Genomic DNA, 17,360 nt, shown 5'->3' on the forward strand with positions numbered 1-17,360 from the left:
CATGCAAATATAAGAATCATTGGTATCCCAGAAGGAGAGGACAGGAGTAAAGGACTAGGCACAGTAGTTGAGAATATGGGGTAACTCTTCCCAACCCTCAATGAGGACATAAATATACGAGTTAAAAAAGCCCAACAAATTCCAAACAAAATAAATCCAAAATGACCTTCTCCAAGGCTCATACTAATCAGTCTGTAAAATTTTGAAGAGCAGTAGAAAATTATGATAGCAGCAAGAGGAAAACAATGTACTACATACAAGGGAAATCAGATGAGACTGAGTTCAGACTACTCAACTAGCACCCTGGGGGCAAAAAACAGTGCTATGATATATCCAAATTCTGAAAGGGAAAGACTTTCAGCCAAGAATTCTGTACCCAGCCAAACTGCCCTTCAAAATTAAGGGAGAAATTAAAGTTTTCACAGACAAAGAAGTCCTGAAAGAATATGTCAGAAAGAGACCAGCCTTGCAGGAAATACTAACAGGAATTCTGCTGGCTGAAAAAAAAGCAGGAGTGGGGGTCTGGGGGAGGGCACAGAATTGAAGAATGCCACTAAGGGTAATCTAAAGAATGAAAGAGAATGGTGAAACAATATAGAGATCTGAAAAATAAAATAAAAATGGTAATATGGTGGATTCAACAAACACTTTTTCAGTAATCACTCTGAATGTTAATGGAATAAATTTACCAATTAAAAGATACAGATTGCCAAAATGTATTAAGAAGCATAATCCAACTATATGCTGCTTTCAAGAGACTCATCTTAGACACAAGGATCCAAATAGACTGAAAGTGAAAGCATGGAAAAAGATTTTACCTGTAACTTGTAACCAAAAGAAATCTGGAATGGTCATAGTAATATCAGATAAAATAGACTTTAAATGTAAAGATATCATAAGAGAAAAAGAAACACATTTTATACAAATTAAAGGGACAGTTCACCAAGAAGATATAATGATCATAAATGTTTATGCTCCCAATCAAGGAGCTGAAAAGGACATGAGACAAACACTGGCAAAACTCAAGACAGCAATAGATGTTTCAACAATAACAGTAGGAGATTCAATACACCACTCTCCTCTATAGATAGAAGAAGCAGAGAGAAGATCAACAAGGAAATAGAGAAGTTAAATAATTTGATAAATGAATTAGACCTAACAGACATATATGGGTCACTGAACCCCAAAATATAATATACATTCTTCTCTAGTGCTCATGGAACATTCTCCAGGATAGATCACATGCTGGGGCACAAAACACATCTTTATACATTTAAAAACACTGAAATTATTCAAAGCACTTTCTCTGATCCAGTGGAATGAAACTGGATCTCAATAATCACCAAAGATTGAGAACATTCACAAATACATGGAGATTAAATAACACACTCTTAAACAACCAGTGGATCAAAGAAGAAATTGCTAGAAAAATCAGTAGCTATCTGGAGAAGAACGAAAAGGAGAACACAACTTATCAGAACTTATGGGATGCAGCAAAGGTTGTGCTGAGAAGAAAGTTATTGCCCTAAATGCCTATATTAAAAAACAAGGAAGAGCAAAAATTGAGGACTTAACAGCACACCCGGAGGAACTTGAGAAAGAACAGCAAACTAACTGCAAAGCAAATAGAAGAAGAGAAATAACAAAAAATAAAGGAGATATAAGTTAATGGGAGAATAAGAGAACAATAGAAAAAATTCATAAAATGAGAAATTAGTTCTTTGAGAAAATCAATAAAATTGATGGGTCACTATCAAGACTAGCAAAGAAAAAGATAGAGAGGATGCAAATAAACAAAATCAGAAATGAGAAGGGGTGAGTTATCACAGACCATGAAGAAATAAAATAAATCATAAGAGGATAATATGAACTATACACCAACAAACTAGACAACTTAGATGAAATGGACAAATTCTTGGAGACACACAAACAAGCTACACTGTCAGAGGATGAAATAGATCTCAATAAACCAATCACAAGAAAAGAGATTTAAGAAGTCATCAAAAATCTTCCTACAAAAAAGCCCAGTGTCAGATGGCTTCACAGGGGAATTTTATCAAACATTCCATAAGGAACTAGCACCAATACTGCTGATACTTTTCCAAAAAGTTGAGTAAAAAGAACTTCTACCTAACTCATTTTATGAAGCTGATATCATTTTAATATCAAAACTGGGTGGGAGGGCCACCATGGCTCAGCAGGCAAGGATGCTTGCCTGCCATGCCAGAGGAACTGGGTTCGATTCCCGGTGCCTGCCCATGTTAAAAAAAAAACTGGGTAAAAATGCTATAAAAATGGAAAACTTCAGTTCAGTCTCCATAAGGAACATAGAAACGAGAATTCTCAATAAAATATTAGCAAATTGAATCCAAGAGCATATTAAAAGAATTATACACCATGACCAAGGTGGGTTTATACCAGGAATGCAAGGATGGTTCAATGCAAGACCATCAATTAATTTACTACAGCACATTATCAAATTGAAAAGGAAAAATCACATGACCATCTCGATTGACACTGAAAAACATTGGAAAAATTCAGCATCCTTTTCTGATAAAAACACTCCAAAAGATAGGAATCAAAGGTAATAACCTCAGCATGATACAGGGAATATATGAAAAACTGACATCCAGCATCATACTCATTGGAGAGACACTAAAAGTTTTCCCCCTAAGATGAGGTACAAGACAAGGATTCCCACTGTCAGTGCTATTATTTATCATTGCACCAAAAGTTCTAGCTAGATTACACAGGCAGGACAAAGGAATCAACGTCATCCAAAATAGAAAGGAAGATTTAAAACTCTCATTATTTACAGATGATATGTTACTACACTTGGAAGATGCTGAGAAATCTACAGCAAAGTTACTTGAGCTAGTCAACAAATTCAGAAAGATGATGGGATATAAAATTAACATGCAAAAATCAGTAACATTTCTACACACAAGCAATGACCTAGCTGAGGAGTCAGTTAAGGAAAAAATTCCATTCAAAATAGCAACGAGAAGAATAAAATACTTAGAAATGAGCTTAACCAGTGGAATAAAGGAATGTACACAGAAAAATACATAACATTGCTAAAAGAAATCAAAGGAAATCTAAATAAGTGGAAGGGCATTCCCTGCTCATCAATAGGAAGGATAAATATAGTTAGATGTCAACTCTACCCAAACTGATCTACAGATTCAACTGACTACCAATCAAAATTCCAAAGACCTACTTTGAAGATTTGGAAAAGGTAACTACCAAATTCATCTGGAAGGGAAAGAGACCCCGAATATCTAAAAGCATCTTAAAGAAGAAGAACAAAGTGGGAGGATTTGCACTCCCTGACTTTAAAACCTATTATAAAGCTACAATGGTCAAAACAGCATGATACTGGCCCAAAGGTAAAAGCATTGACCAATGGAATAAAATTGGGAGTGCAGAAATAGACCACCAAATCTACAGTCAACTGATTTTTGACAAGGTCCCCAAATCCTCTGAGCTGGGACAAAATAATCTTTTCAATAATTGGTCATGGAAGAACTGGATATTGACACCCAAGAGAATGAAAGAGGAAACCTATCTTACACCCTACACAAAAATTAACTCAAAGTGGATCAAACACCTAAATATAAGAACTAGCATCTTAAAGCTTCCAGAAGAAAATGTAGGAAAACATCTTGAAGACATAATAAGAGGAAGTAGTTTCTTAAACTTTACAACCAAAGCACAAGCAACGAAATAAAAAGTAGAAAAATGAGAACTCCTCAAAATCAATGCCTTTGTGCCTCAAAAAACTTTATCAAAAAGATGAACTCCTCAAAATCAATGCCTTTGTGCCTCAAAAAACTTTATCAAAAAGATGAACTCCTCAAAATCAATGCCTTTGTGCCTCAAAAAACTTTATCAAAAAGATGAAGAGGGAGCCAACTCAATGGCAGAAAATATTTGGAAATCACACTTTGAATAAAGTTTGATATCTGTATACATAGAGAAATCATACAACTCAACAACGAAAGGCAAACAATCCAATTATAACATGAGCTAAAGACGTGCATAGGCATCTTTCTGAAGAACAAATACAGAGGGCTCAAAAGGACATGAAGAGATGCTCATTGGCTATAAGGAAAATGCAGATCCAAACTACAATGATATACCATCTCACATCAATGAGAATGGCTGCTATTAAACAAACAGGGAACTCTAAATGTTGGAGAGTATGTGGAGAAACTGGGACAATTATGCACTGCTGGTGGCAATGTATAATGTTGCAACCACTATGGAAGACTGTTTGGTGGCTCCTTAGGAGACTAAATATTGAGTTGCCTTTCTACCCAGCAATAGCACTACCTGGTATAAGTCCAGAAAACCTGAAAGCAACAACACAAATAGACATTTGCATGTGGATGTTCATAGCAGCATTATTCACATTCACCAAAGGATGGAAACAAACCAAATGCCCACCGACAAAAGAGTGGATTAACAAAATGTGATATATGCATTCAATGGAATATTATGGGGCAGTAAAACAATGACATCAGAAGCACATGACAAGATGGATAAGCCTTGAAGACATAATTCTAAGCAATATTAGCCAAACAGAAAAGTATAGACACCATATGATTCCACTTTCATGAAAAGCATTAAAGTATAATCAGAGGCTAATACAGGATAGAGGGGACTTAGAGATACATAGAAGCTAGAGTGAGTGACCCATTACCTACTGAGGTTGAACTCCAATATAAGGGTATAGGTAGGAGTAAACGTGGTTATCTAGTGGGTCTATAAGCAATATTACCATATTGAAGATGACAAGATTGAAAGGTTTGTATAGACCAATATGTCCCAATGATTAGAAGTATGAATTTGTTCTTGCAAGAATTTCTTCAAAGATATGATTCTTATATAGTGTTTCAATGCAGGGTACAGGGGGGAAACGGCTAATGCATGCTATAGGCTAAGTTCAAAAGAAAACCACCAGTACCACCACAGCAACAGCAGAGGTAAATAATTGGGATAGGGACAAAAGATAAGAGGAAGTTTAGATTTCCTATTTGGCAAGGGTGTGTTTATTGGTTTTCTTTCTCTTGGGAACAATGAAATTATCTAAAATTGAGAATGTGGATGGACTGTGGACTTTGAGCCTTCTACATGATGCCTGATAAATACAGATGGCTGAAGGATACACTGATGGAGAAATATATTGGCAAAGGATGGTGTATAATTGTGAATAAAGTTTGTGCTGCTACAAAAAGGAACAAAGTTTTGAGGCATGCAACGATGTGAATGAACGTGTGTGTCATTTGGTGAGACAAAATAATCAAGAAACAAAAGAACAACAATAGTATGGTCAACTTAAGAAAATGCTTATGAGAAAACAGGGGCCTAGATTGTAAGCTTTTAAGCTGACACATTAAATCAGGAGTGATGATTATTATTCATCATCATAATGATGATGTGGATTTTGTGAGGCTGCTTTACATATATAACGTGATATTCAGAGATAAGAACAAAGCATAACAGGTTGGGGTTAAAGTAATTCAGGACATAGGGGAGGGGAAGACAGTGTCTGTATGTTAGAACCACACATACTCTTTGAGATCAATGGAAGAAAGATTTATTTGATCTGGAACTTAAATTTTCTGTAGTGTATAATCTAATTCAACCTATCTGTTTAGCTCATTTGAACAATTGAAACACAGAGAGCACAGAATAAGAAGGAGATCCTTTAATCCTGTATAGATTATTGTAATGCTTAGAAGCATCCTAGGTATATTAAGCAGATAATCAAAAAGTATTGGAAAAGTCCCCTGAAGGATGGGCAAAAGAATATGGAACTATTAAACCTTACCATCAGGGAATCCCCTGAAACTGTTGTCAAACTTTAAAGACACTCAAATCAATAGACTGTGCCCACGATCATGAAGCTTACTCTTGTGAAGCTTATGTAGGTAGCAGAGAATCTTAGCCTACCTATAGGCATGCCTAAGAGTTACTTCTGGAAGTCCTCTTTTGCTGCTCAGGTGTGGTCTCAGTTTCTCTGAGACCAACTCTGCAACTGAAATCATTGCTCTCTTCCCTAGGTAGGAGAAGATATCAAGGGATAGTCTCCCTGGTAATGTGGGCAGTGACTCACATGGAAGACTCCAGACCTGACACCATGGGATCAACAATTCTATCCTGACCAAAAGGGGGAAAAGAAGGATAATTATAAAGTATCATTGGCAGAGAGAGTTCAAATAGAGTCGAGATGCTACTCTAGGGGTTGCTCTTAGCAATGTTCAGCTGGACCTTGTTACCTATCATAACCTGCCAAGTGCCAACCAGGACCATTCCAGCCAATTCTAAAGAACACCAAGGGCAGTATACAAGATTCCACAAGGGTTCCATGCACTAGTGTAACTTTTCTGAAACTACAAAATCCAGATGTGTGCCTGGTCCAGCCTCTCCAGAACATCAGATAGTTCCATCTCCCTCCTGCATATAATTGGCAGACCCTTCCAGTATAAAAAATTTAGAATTGCCATAGCCATAACACCCTTAAAGAGAGGTATGTAAAGATTAAAGTGATGGTGGAGTTACACATAGAAGATAGTATTTAACAAATGAATATGAATGCTCAATCATTAAGTTGGTATCTCTTATAGTCTCCAGTATTTTAGAGCAGCTAGAAGTAAAAACCTAAAATTGTGAAATCATAACCCATGTCAAAGTCTCAAATATGTTCTCCAATTAATTGTATTGCTGTGCTTTGAAATTAATATGAAATTAATACCCTGGGAAAAGAAACCTGATGGAGATTGAGTGCTGGCTTATATGAAAACACGGCTTCATTTTTACAAAGACTGTTTTCCATCTCTTGACCAACTGCCAGGCTTTCTCCTTCATGTCCCTTTCCCACTGACTCCCTCCTCCTCACCACTTTGAAACCAGGTGTGGGAGAAGATGTATTTGAACTCCAGGGGAATAGGAGGGAAAAACAGCACATCCAAGTCCTAACTCTTCTAAATACCTATGTACCAGGAATTCCCACTCATATTCCCTCCCCCCTTCTAAAGTACTCCTAATTAGGCAGCCTATTCTCTCCCTCCTCCTGTCTCTCTGCTTTCATAAGGTCGAGGCAGCCCCATTACCTCAAAGGAAAATAATCCAAACCACATGGTCCTAAAGGAAACCTAGTAAATCCCTCCTCCATATCTGTGGAAACAAACCATTCAAAGAGCAACCTCAGAAAATCCCTCTCTCACTCTAGGGACCTGCCAGTAAGAACCTACTGCTTTTCCTTCACCATATTCACAATCCTTAAAGCCTACTGCCTTTTGTTTAAACAGTGGTGAGTTCTACTCCCCATCACCTGCTATAAATGGTTCTGTTTAACATTGTCCACTCCAGTTTTCATTCTTTCACATTGGTCTGCAAACAGCAGAAACGAGTTGGGTCCCCTCAAAACTAAAACTGAAAATGCAGACTGAATATGCAGTTTACAGATTTAAGAAGGAGTTTTGAAACATGGTGGAGAAAATGTACTTGGAAGTGGGTGGCATAGATGGAGTCCAACAAATCACAGAAATGGGTTAAAATGATAGCACTGTTACCACGTATGGACAGTGGACAATCCTGATGGTTCATTCACAGTGGACACCAGTCATGGGAAATTGGATAGTGGAAGTCTCTACTTTTCCCCTTATGGGAGAGAATTCCATTTGCCAACATTTAGATGTCATTATTTTTTTTTTTGCATGGGCAGGCTCTGTGGCTCTAACCTGGGTCTCCACATGGCAAGCAAGAACTTTGCCTGCTGAGCCACCATGGCCCGTGCTATTTTAAGATGATTTCCACATGAATTCTTTTGATAAAAGGTTCATCATAAGAATATTTCTGTTATTAGCAACTATACCAGTAGCACTAAAATATCAATATAAACCTCTGGGTTTTCTTAGAAAATCTCAGGCAAAAGGTACCATCTTCTATCTTCATCAAAACCTATGTAAGGAATGAGGACTTATAATATTTTTAACCCAAGCATGTAGATTCAACTTCTACCTCCCTTTTTCTTTACAGAAATATCCCTCAGCCAGCACTTTGTGTCAACCTTGATGATCAGAACCTCATGAATGAAGCTTTCCTTGGGTTTGGAGAACACCAGTCAGAAGAGAAGCTGCAGATGGTTTCACCTGCACAGACCCTCTGGGTTCAACTCTACTGTGTTCCAGATAAAAACATATTTACCAGCTTAGAAATATAGTTTTTCCTCCAAAGTCATCTTTCTATTCAGATAGATCCATGGTATTATGATGAAATATGAAATTAATGCTAAAGCAGCACAACCTACCCACGTATCCCAGCTATAAATTATTAAGGCATAATTTTTCTTTCTGCCCATGAGTGGCACAGCATCTGTGCATTGTCCCCTTCTCATTTCCTCAGCAACACTGACGTTGGACAAATCATACCTTCTCAGTGCACTTCCAGTTGATCAATTGCAATAATGTCCCAAAGCCTTCATGCCTCCCTGGATCCATGTCTTTATTTTGTATGCTGTATGGCAGGGGTCACAGTTCATTATTTTTCTATATGAATATCCCATTATTGCAGCACCATTTCTCAGATTTGTTTGTTTGTTTGTTTGCTTGCTACTTGTTTGCCTGTTTTTTGGAGAAGTGTATGGGATGGGAATGAAACCCAGGTCTTCCTCATTGCAGGCAAGAATTCTGATTCTTGATACCATTGAACAACCCTTACAGCCCCTCCATCTGCTTCTTTTGAAATGTGATATTTTCTGCAGCCTCTTCCTTGAACAAGATGGGCAACTTACACTCTCGTTAAATACAATCTGTTCCTGTGAATTACAATGGTCAAGAGAATAGAGTCCAGGTTTCAATTAACCTTCATCTTTTAAGTTTTTACAGTTTCTCCTGTAAACCTTCCAAGAGCCAGCAGAAACAGCTAGAATTATTCTCACAGATGATGAGACCCATATGGCCCAGTCAATCCAAAACCAAGCTGATGGCCAAAAACAGCCATGTGAAAAACAATAAACATGTCTGTACCCTTCTAGGTCTGCGAGGTCCAACAGTGCCTGTCAGCTAACTTGACAGACAAGGGCAACCCCAACCAAGACGAGTCAACCATGTCACTATTGACAGAACCAATCAACATGCCAACTTTGAAAATTCTTTTCATTTTAAGCACTGAGATTTGGGGAAGTTTATGACATTGCAATAGATGATATATCATCCTCTTTTAAATAGCTACCCATTTTTACTACAGCAAAACATTTCCTGTCACCTTTATTTTTCTTCATAGAAAAATGACATAGAAAACATACTTATGTGTGAGTTTCTCTCTCAACAACTAGAATAAAAGGAGTGATTTTTGCATCTGACTCAAAGCAAGCAAACAAGAAATATTTTAAAAGGCTTGGATTCTTTAATATCAACTTTAACAAGGAATAGTTATATAGGTGTCTCTGGTTTACACTGGTCTGGCTTTTTCAGATAGTTCCTGAAACTGAATGTCTAAACCCATGTGCTTCTGAAAGGTGTGCAGAAATAATACTATTTCACATAATGTTTCTCTGTTTATACAGCTTAAATAATTGTTTTACTTAAATATTTTCCAAAATATTCCACTTGTAACACATATAAAAACCATGATTTTGGTCAATCACAGATAATGGGACAAGAGTGACAGAGTCAAAGTACTACAGAATTGCCTTTGAAAGAATGAGCATAAATGAAAGAGAAGCAGTGAAGGGAATTGACAATTAGAAAGGAGGTAGAATACAATTAATTCAATAATAAGGAAAAGGAAGGTTTGAAGGAAAGACAGAGCCTGTTGAAAGAACAAGTAAGACAGGAACATGAACTTCTAGGCAGAAAATTTCAATATGAAGAGGCAGGAGGAGGGGAAGCAGCTGCTGTTGCAGGACTCAGTGCCCCACAGCTGGGACAGGAGGTTTATGTTCGAGGCTGAAGCACTGTGGGAGGAGTGTTGTAATATTGCTGACAGTAATAAGTGGCCACATCTTCAGCCTGGGCTCCACTGATTTTGAGGGAGAAATCTGTCCCAGACCCACTGCCACTGAATCGTTCGGGGACCCCAGATGCCCGGTTGGATGCATCATAGATGAGCAGTTTGGGAGCCTGCCCTGGTTTCTGCTGGTACCAGGCTAAGTAGTTGCTAACACTCTGGCTGGCTTTGCAGCTCATGGTGATGGTCTCCCCTGGAGTCACAGCCACAGAGGCTGGAGACTGGGTCATCACGATGTCCCCACTGGCACCTGCAGTCAGAAAAGAACAAGATCACACTATAAATCACAAATATTTAAACTGTGTATCCAAATATAGGTTTCCTCATTTATGATATATAATCAGATCTGTTTGAGATGGAATAGTCTGCACACTCTGCATGTGGAAACCATCTCTCCAGCTTTATAAAGACATTGCTGTTCTGAAGCTCTCACCTGAGACCCAGAGCCCCAGGAGGATGAGGAGTTGGGACTGTGACAGCATCTTGTTCACCATCTAGTGCACACAGGCCCCATCTCCACGGAATCCCCATTAATAGAGTCTGAGCAGCAGCTGAGTCCCCAGGAGTCTATGCAAATCAGCACAGGGAATAATAAAGGGAAATGCGCTGTGCAGTGAGCTGTGAAAATAGATAATGAAAGGAAAGGGACAAAATAACATTACCACAGGAAATGTGAGTGTAGTGCTGCAAATGTCCCAGAAATCAGATGAACACTAAAACTTTCAGCAAAATTATGAAATTAAAAATATTTTGTTATGAATTTTATGATTTACACTACCTACAATAATCTTGTATTCTTAATTTTGTAATAGAATATATGTGTCAGTGATGTAAAGTTTCTGAATTTCATTGAACTTTAGAAATATGGTGCCAGGAACTATGTGTAATATATTCATATTATTCAATAGAATGAGAATGTAGCTCACAAACGGTGTGTTCATCTCAGCCTATACTGAAATTTAAATATTTTTGAAGTTCTTTTTTGACATCTCAAAGTCACCTCAATTTGTTTAGAACCAGACCACTGATATTGCTCCCAACTTAAATAATGTCACTGAAAATGAGTCACCAGATACTTACAAGTTATCTTTGGCACTGCCCTTTAGGTCCAACAGTTTCTCAAATCATAAAGGAAGTATCCACAGATTTACGGGGTCACCGTGCCACCTAGTGGTAATAGGGGAGTTAGCTCCACCTCCCAATGTCTCAGAGCAGGTTCTACCTTTTATTTCTACCAAAAATTAAAAATATATATATTTATGGAATTATTGAAATAACAATGTATACCTTTCTTGGTGAGGGTGCCATTTCCAGGCACAAGAATGGGGTGGCACAGACCCAAACCACCAGGAAAACATTTCTACTCAGTCAAAACCCCACCAGTTTCTTAGTCCACCACATACATGGGTTTGAAGATGCCAGTACTTTCTTCAGGTTTGCCCTCATCCCCCATAGTATTCTTTCCTGCTTTTCCATGAAGTTAATATACATACATTCTTAATTTAAATTTCTACTTTGTAATTGACAGGTTTCCTGCTTCATTACAATGAAATGTCCTTGCTATGCTTACATATATTAGAAAACATGAGATAGTCATGGAAATAAAATGATGAAACAGATTGTGTCCTGTGAATGACTGAGACAGAGGAGCCCACATGAAACGTTGCATGTGGAAATGACCTTTTTGGAGAGTGGACAGTTGTACTCATGCATGAATGAAGTAGGGAGTTGGCTTGTATAGCTCAGGGAAGGACACATCCAAAAAATGCACAGAACATGCCGTTGAATGATTATGAAAGACAAATAAAAGAGTGAAAAAGCAGACTAGGGCCTGATCCTTCGGGAAATTTAAAGACTGGATGAAAGCTGAGGGTTTGGAAAAGTGCAGTGAGAATCCATGAAACATGAGTCAGAATTAATTATTTTATTAGCAGACATGTTCTAGGTCATTTTATGTGCATTAACACTGCTACAAATTGGGAAGTGTGAAATCATTATCCTTTCTGTGCCAGCTGGGAAGCTAGTGCTTCTATCTTCTCCTCTAAAATCATATAATGATTTTTTAATTTTAAATTTTCCCAAACTCACCACTGTGAAATATAAAATTGGGGCAAATAAATACTTGATAAAAGGTAAAAAGAGGGGTGCCACAGTGGCTCAGAGGGAGATTCTGGCCTGCCATGCCAGAACCCTGGGTTCATTTTCTGGTGCCTGCCCCATGGCAAGTAGAATTATAAGAGTGTCCCCAAGTTTCATGGCTGCTGGCATATACAAATCCTATCCCAGTTGTTCAAACCCTAATTTGGATTCTGCTGGGAAGTGATTTTGTATATTTAATGAAAACCTTGGACTTTAATTGCATATGAAATGTAATGATGATTTTAAGAAGGGAAGATTATTCAAATAGGCCTGACCATTTCACAGGAGCCCTTTAAAGATTGCTGTACCGATCAGAGACTAAGAACTCAGTAAGATTCATAGAAAATTAGGATTTGACATGGCTGAAAATATCTAACATTGGCTGTGGAGGTTGAGGGGCCACATGGCAAGGAATGAGGACAGCACGTAGGAGATGAGGACACCCAGCCAGCAGGGAAATAGGATCTCAATCCTACCACCCAGGGAACTGATTCTGTCCAACCACATCAGCTTGAAAGAGAACTCCAAGCTCTGGAAAAAACAGAGCCTCACTGATTCCTTGATTTTATTGTAAGACCCTGAGCACAGAATCATTCACACTGTGCTCAACTAGACTCCTGACCTACAAAACTGAGAGATAATAAACTGCTCACTGTTTATTAATTGATAAAAACTAATATGTGTTTATCAATCAATCTCATCTTAAAAGGAGATTAATTCACCCACAGATAAGGAACTCTCATCCCATTTACTTCATTGCTGAGTGATGTTGACTCATTTTTCTTCCAGGACAATAAGTGTGTTTTATGCCCCTTTTAACCACAGATGATGTCCTGTCATTAGACCACATCCCCAGGATCAGGGCTGAATACTGTGCTATGAAAACACAAGGAAGAACTGAATTACCTTCAAAGACTGTCAGAATCAGTCCTTTCTTTAGCTATAAGTCCACATTATCAGATAGTTGAAGGAATTCTAGACAAGAATCTGTCATAGAAGGGAGTGACCTGGGGGCATCCCTAGAACACCTGAACCTCTCTGCTGCCTGTGCATTTGCTCTCACTGCCTCATGCCCTTACCTGGGAACACTCAGCACATGTGTTCCTGTTGCAGATATAACATCAGGCTAAGTGAGTTATAAGGGTTGATTCACATGTAGCAGCTTTAACATGCATCAGAGTCTCAAACAATCATCATGCTCTATGTAATGTTCATTCCCCGTTGTAGCTGCAGTGCCCTGATGAAAGCTCCCAGTTACATTTTTGGATGAATGAGTGCATGGGATGATTTACAAAATTGATACTAAAGGGGCAAAAACTAATTATTCACATTAAAATAAGGGGATTGGTTGAAAAACACATAGACTATTCATGTATAGAATAAAATACTATGCTGTTCATTTCACATGGGAGTATTGCATAAGCAGTGACCATGATCTTTTGTAAAAGTCAGACAAAATTACTGTAACAAATTCATGAAAGTTTATACAACATGTGGTGCTGGTTTGGAACATGGAATGAGGAAAATACATTGGAAAAAAACAGTTAAACCTAAATAAATTCTGGGCTCCAGTTAATATAATTTTACCAATATAAATAGCTCAGTTTTGCAAATGAACCAGGTTTATAGAAGATGTTAGCATCAAGAGGAAGTGGGTTAAGCTGTATGGGATTTCTCTGTACCATCTGCCAGTTTTCTATAAATCTAAAATGACTCCAAAGAAAAGCATTTAAAAAAACATGGTATGATGCTTGGGAAGGGCTGAGTGAGACTATAGTGTTACCAAGTGAGGGATGCTGAAAACGATGTAACATGTTAACAATTCCCAAAAGTCAGACCCCATCTGGAGTGACATAAGAGATCTTACCCTGACCTTCAACATCTCACTTGCAAGTGAGAGCAGGACACTGCTTGAAAAACATGCTTCTTTGACCCCTATATTTCCACATCTCAATGGACTGTTTGGTCCAAACACAAATCCCTTAGAGCAGAACCATTTAAACCAGGGTATGTGTGCCCATGCAGGGATGCAAAGGTTTCCCCAGAGGTTCATGGGCATGACAAGCTTTAATGAAATTACTTTCTACATCTTTGTGTTTTGCACAAAGTCCTTCCTAAATGAATCAGCCCAAAATCAGTCAGGTTGTGCTGCTGACTCTCATCTCTCATTTCCATGATCACATTAAACCCCTGGACCATTAATTAAAAAAAAGAAAGGCTAACACTCATCTCATCATAGGCATTTCCTTGGGGCCAAAATCTTTGTAGTGCTAAATGAAGGGCACTATACAAATGATTGTGAATTATTCAAATGATTTTACCAAAAATGATTTTGAATAATATTTGAAAATAATTACATACATTGCTTTATATAATTCTTCAAGGGTTCAAAATTTCTGAAAATTAACTTATAATTGACCACGAACTAAAAAAAGTGTAGTCTGGACTGCTTTGTTTTTATTCAGTCTCAACACTGTGTGAGTCCCTATTCAGTTACTCTGAGTGTGCGTGTGTTCATGCATGTGTGTATATTAATGTGAGGTTAAACACATATAACCCACATAGAAATTATTGTAAATTTTGACCACTGCAGTTTCTCTTTGAATTAGTGGAACATCCCAGGTTGCTTAGATACAATTATGAACATGTGTCAACCCAAATCAAGTAAAATAAAAATTCTTCAACTTTGGTTTTCTAATTTGGTGAGGAAATTATTTTTACCACCACACTTAGCTAAATGACAAAACCACTTTAACAGGAGACTTTACATTATCCTCTATTAATTCACTGCAGAACTCCAGCATGTCTCAACTAATGTTTTATGTTTAACTCACCTATAATTTCCAATGTTTTCTACTGATCAGACCAAGGTTGATCTGTCACTTTGTGCATCCACGAGGACACAGCACAGACCAATGCACTGTGCCAACAGACAGGAAGGACAGATGCATCAAATAGTTCACCTATCACTTCCTCAGGTTACAAGGAGTAGGTGATCCCAGGATGTAAAGGTAAAGGGACAGGAAACAAAAAAAGGGGTTTTACAGGTCTCTCTCAGATTTAATTAATGGTTAGAGTGAGAGCTCTGGTGTCCACATAGGAATCACATAAACTAAGACCAAAGCAGAAGATGGGAGTGAAAGACCAAATACAAGGTAATTGTAACCATCATGAGTTCTTCAAATGTAGCTATTATTAATACATTGCAAATGGGAATGTCTTAAACTTTTCTATTATGCACTCAAAATAGTATTATGGAATCAGTAAACTTATTTTCTACTTATTTTTTTCACAGATAGAGATGAATTTTGCCAGAAAATAGATCCCACTAAGTGTTTCACCCATACTTGATATTGATTATTTAGATGATGATTTGATAATTATGAGCTGATGCTATTTAGATGAGGTTTTGGAACTGCATGGAGGCTTCAATGTGTTGAGATATTGGCATGGGAAGAACGTATTTTACATATGTGATAAATGAATAAAATTGGGGCTGAAATATAAATGCTGGAGACTGAATAATAGGCTGAAAATATCTGGACCTAAACATGGTACCCATGGGTGTTACAAAAACTCAGAGAGGAAGGAAATGGAAGGGCAGAGTGTAAAGGGATTTGAAGATGGTGGACTTGAATACTGGATAAATGTAGAAAAAAAAGCAAGCAAATAACCAAGGGGTTTTGGCAGCCACATGACTGATGGAGGGGAGTGATATATTCTTCCCAGGACCATCTGAAGAGAGTGTATCCTTAAAGACACTTTGATTTAAGACTAGTGATACTGATCTCAGTTTTCCAGCCCCCAGTATTATTAGAGAGTTCATTTTTTGTTATTTTAAATCATCAGAGTCCTTGTAATTTATTAAAGCAGCCACAGAAATATAATTTAATCATTAAAACTTAATGAATAATAGAGAATCAAAGACATTTTTTGAATGAGACATAAAAACACTATTAATGGGTAACCAAGTATTTTCTATGTATCAGGTGTTGTTCAAAGTATTTTGTGTGTAGTGATCCATTTTGAGTAAAAAAATCCTACAAAATAGGGGCAAATTTTATATCTATTATACATCTGAAAAGCATTTCCACTGAGATGATAAATGATTTACTCAATGACACATGGAAAGGAGATGTCAGATATGTAAAAATAAAAAGATACTGAGCAGAAGAAAGTCCTCAGGGAATTTGCAAACATTAATAATTAAGGTTAAATAATTGGGTAATGGCCCTTAATAGCAAGAAAATGACTGAGAGCAATAACTTTCCACCTTTCAAAGTTTTTTCAATGAACACAGAAGTGCAAAAATGCATTGGAATAAGACTGAACAACTGTAGCAGGCACTGCCTGTTTGCCCAAGCCATTTCCTCTCGCAGCAGGCAAGACCCTGGCTACTCATGCCATTTCCTCTTTGAGATATCCCACTCACCCAGGGAATGTTTGAAACTGCACGTTGCAGGATAAGAAAAATTCCTGTAGAGCCCCCTCCCTTTCTGTACATCAGCATGTAGCTTGATGTGCTGCCAACACCTGCTGGGAGCTGAGACATTCAGAGGTTACTTGGATGAGCCCTATGGGTATAGACAAATAACCTCCCTCCTGAAACTTCAGAGCCTCGGTTTAATCTACTTCCACATAATGTTTCTGGAGGCTTGCAGCATTGTTCCCAGTTGCAGGCAACACAACTGTGATCAGAAAACACTCAGGTGAAAGGCCTGGCTGAAACTGAGGTTCATGTGGGTAAGGCAGGAGACAGGCAGACAAGATCACTGGAAATTCTGAACCTGAGAAGAACTGTCTTCATATCATGATGTTGGATTTGGAGGATGTTACCAGGGAGGGGAGATTATAGCAGAGGAATTGAAGGAGATGGAGAGGGAGTTAACATCGGTTGGTTTAAGTCAAGAAGGCACAAGGAATTGGTAGTTCATACACCAGGGTACAAAACTCCCTGACCTTGCATGGCAGAGGGCAGAGTTGCAGCTTTTGCTTGTTCACTCATGAGCATCAATCTCTATGGCACAGGCAGTTTCTGGTGATCCACAAATCTCCTGAAAGTATAACAAGGGTACACTGAGAAGGGATGATAAGTAAAAGTCCAACCTATCTACAGGTGTCAGTGTAATAATCCCTGGAATATGTGCACATGTTACCTTACATGGCAAAATGAACTCTGAAGATGTCATTGACCTTGAATGGAG

At 38.0% G+C, this 17,360-nt stretch overlaps 1 gene segment (V, D, J or C); it reads right to left on the bottom strand.

Annotated features, from left to right (window-relative positions):
* Positions 1–9,944: 9,944 nt before the first annotated feature.
* On the bottom strand, positions 9,945–10,523 carry LOC143661213 (immunoglobulin kappa variable 3-11-like). The segment is given in 2 exon segments: positions 9,945–10,267; positions 10,451–10,523. Coding segments are annotated over 2 exon segments (384 nt in total).
* Positions 10,524–17,360: the final 6,837 nt, after the last annotated feature.

Source organism: Tamandua tetradactyla, chromosome 17 (assembly GCF_023851605.1).
Source record: "Tamandua tetradactyla isolate mTamTet1 chromosome 17, mTamTet1.pri, whole genome shotgun sequence".
Lineage (NCBI taxonomy): Eukaryota > Metazoa > Chordata > Mammalia > Pilosa > Myrmecophagidae > Tamandua > Tamandua tetradactyla.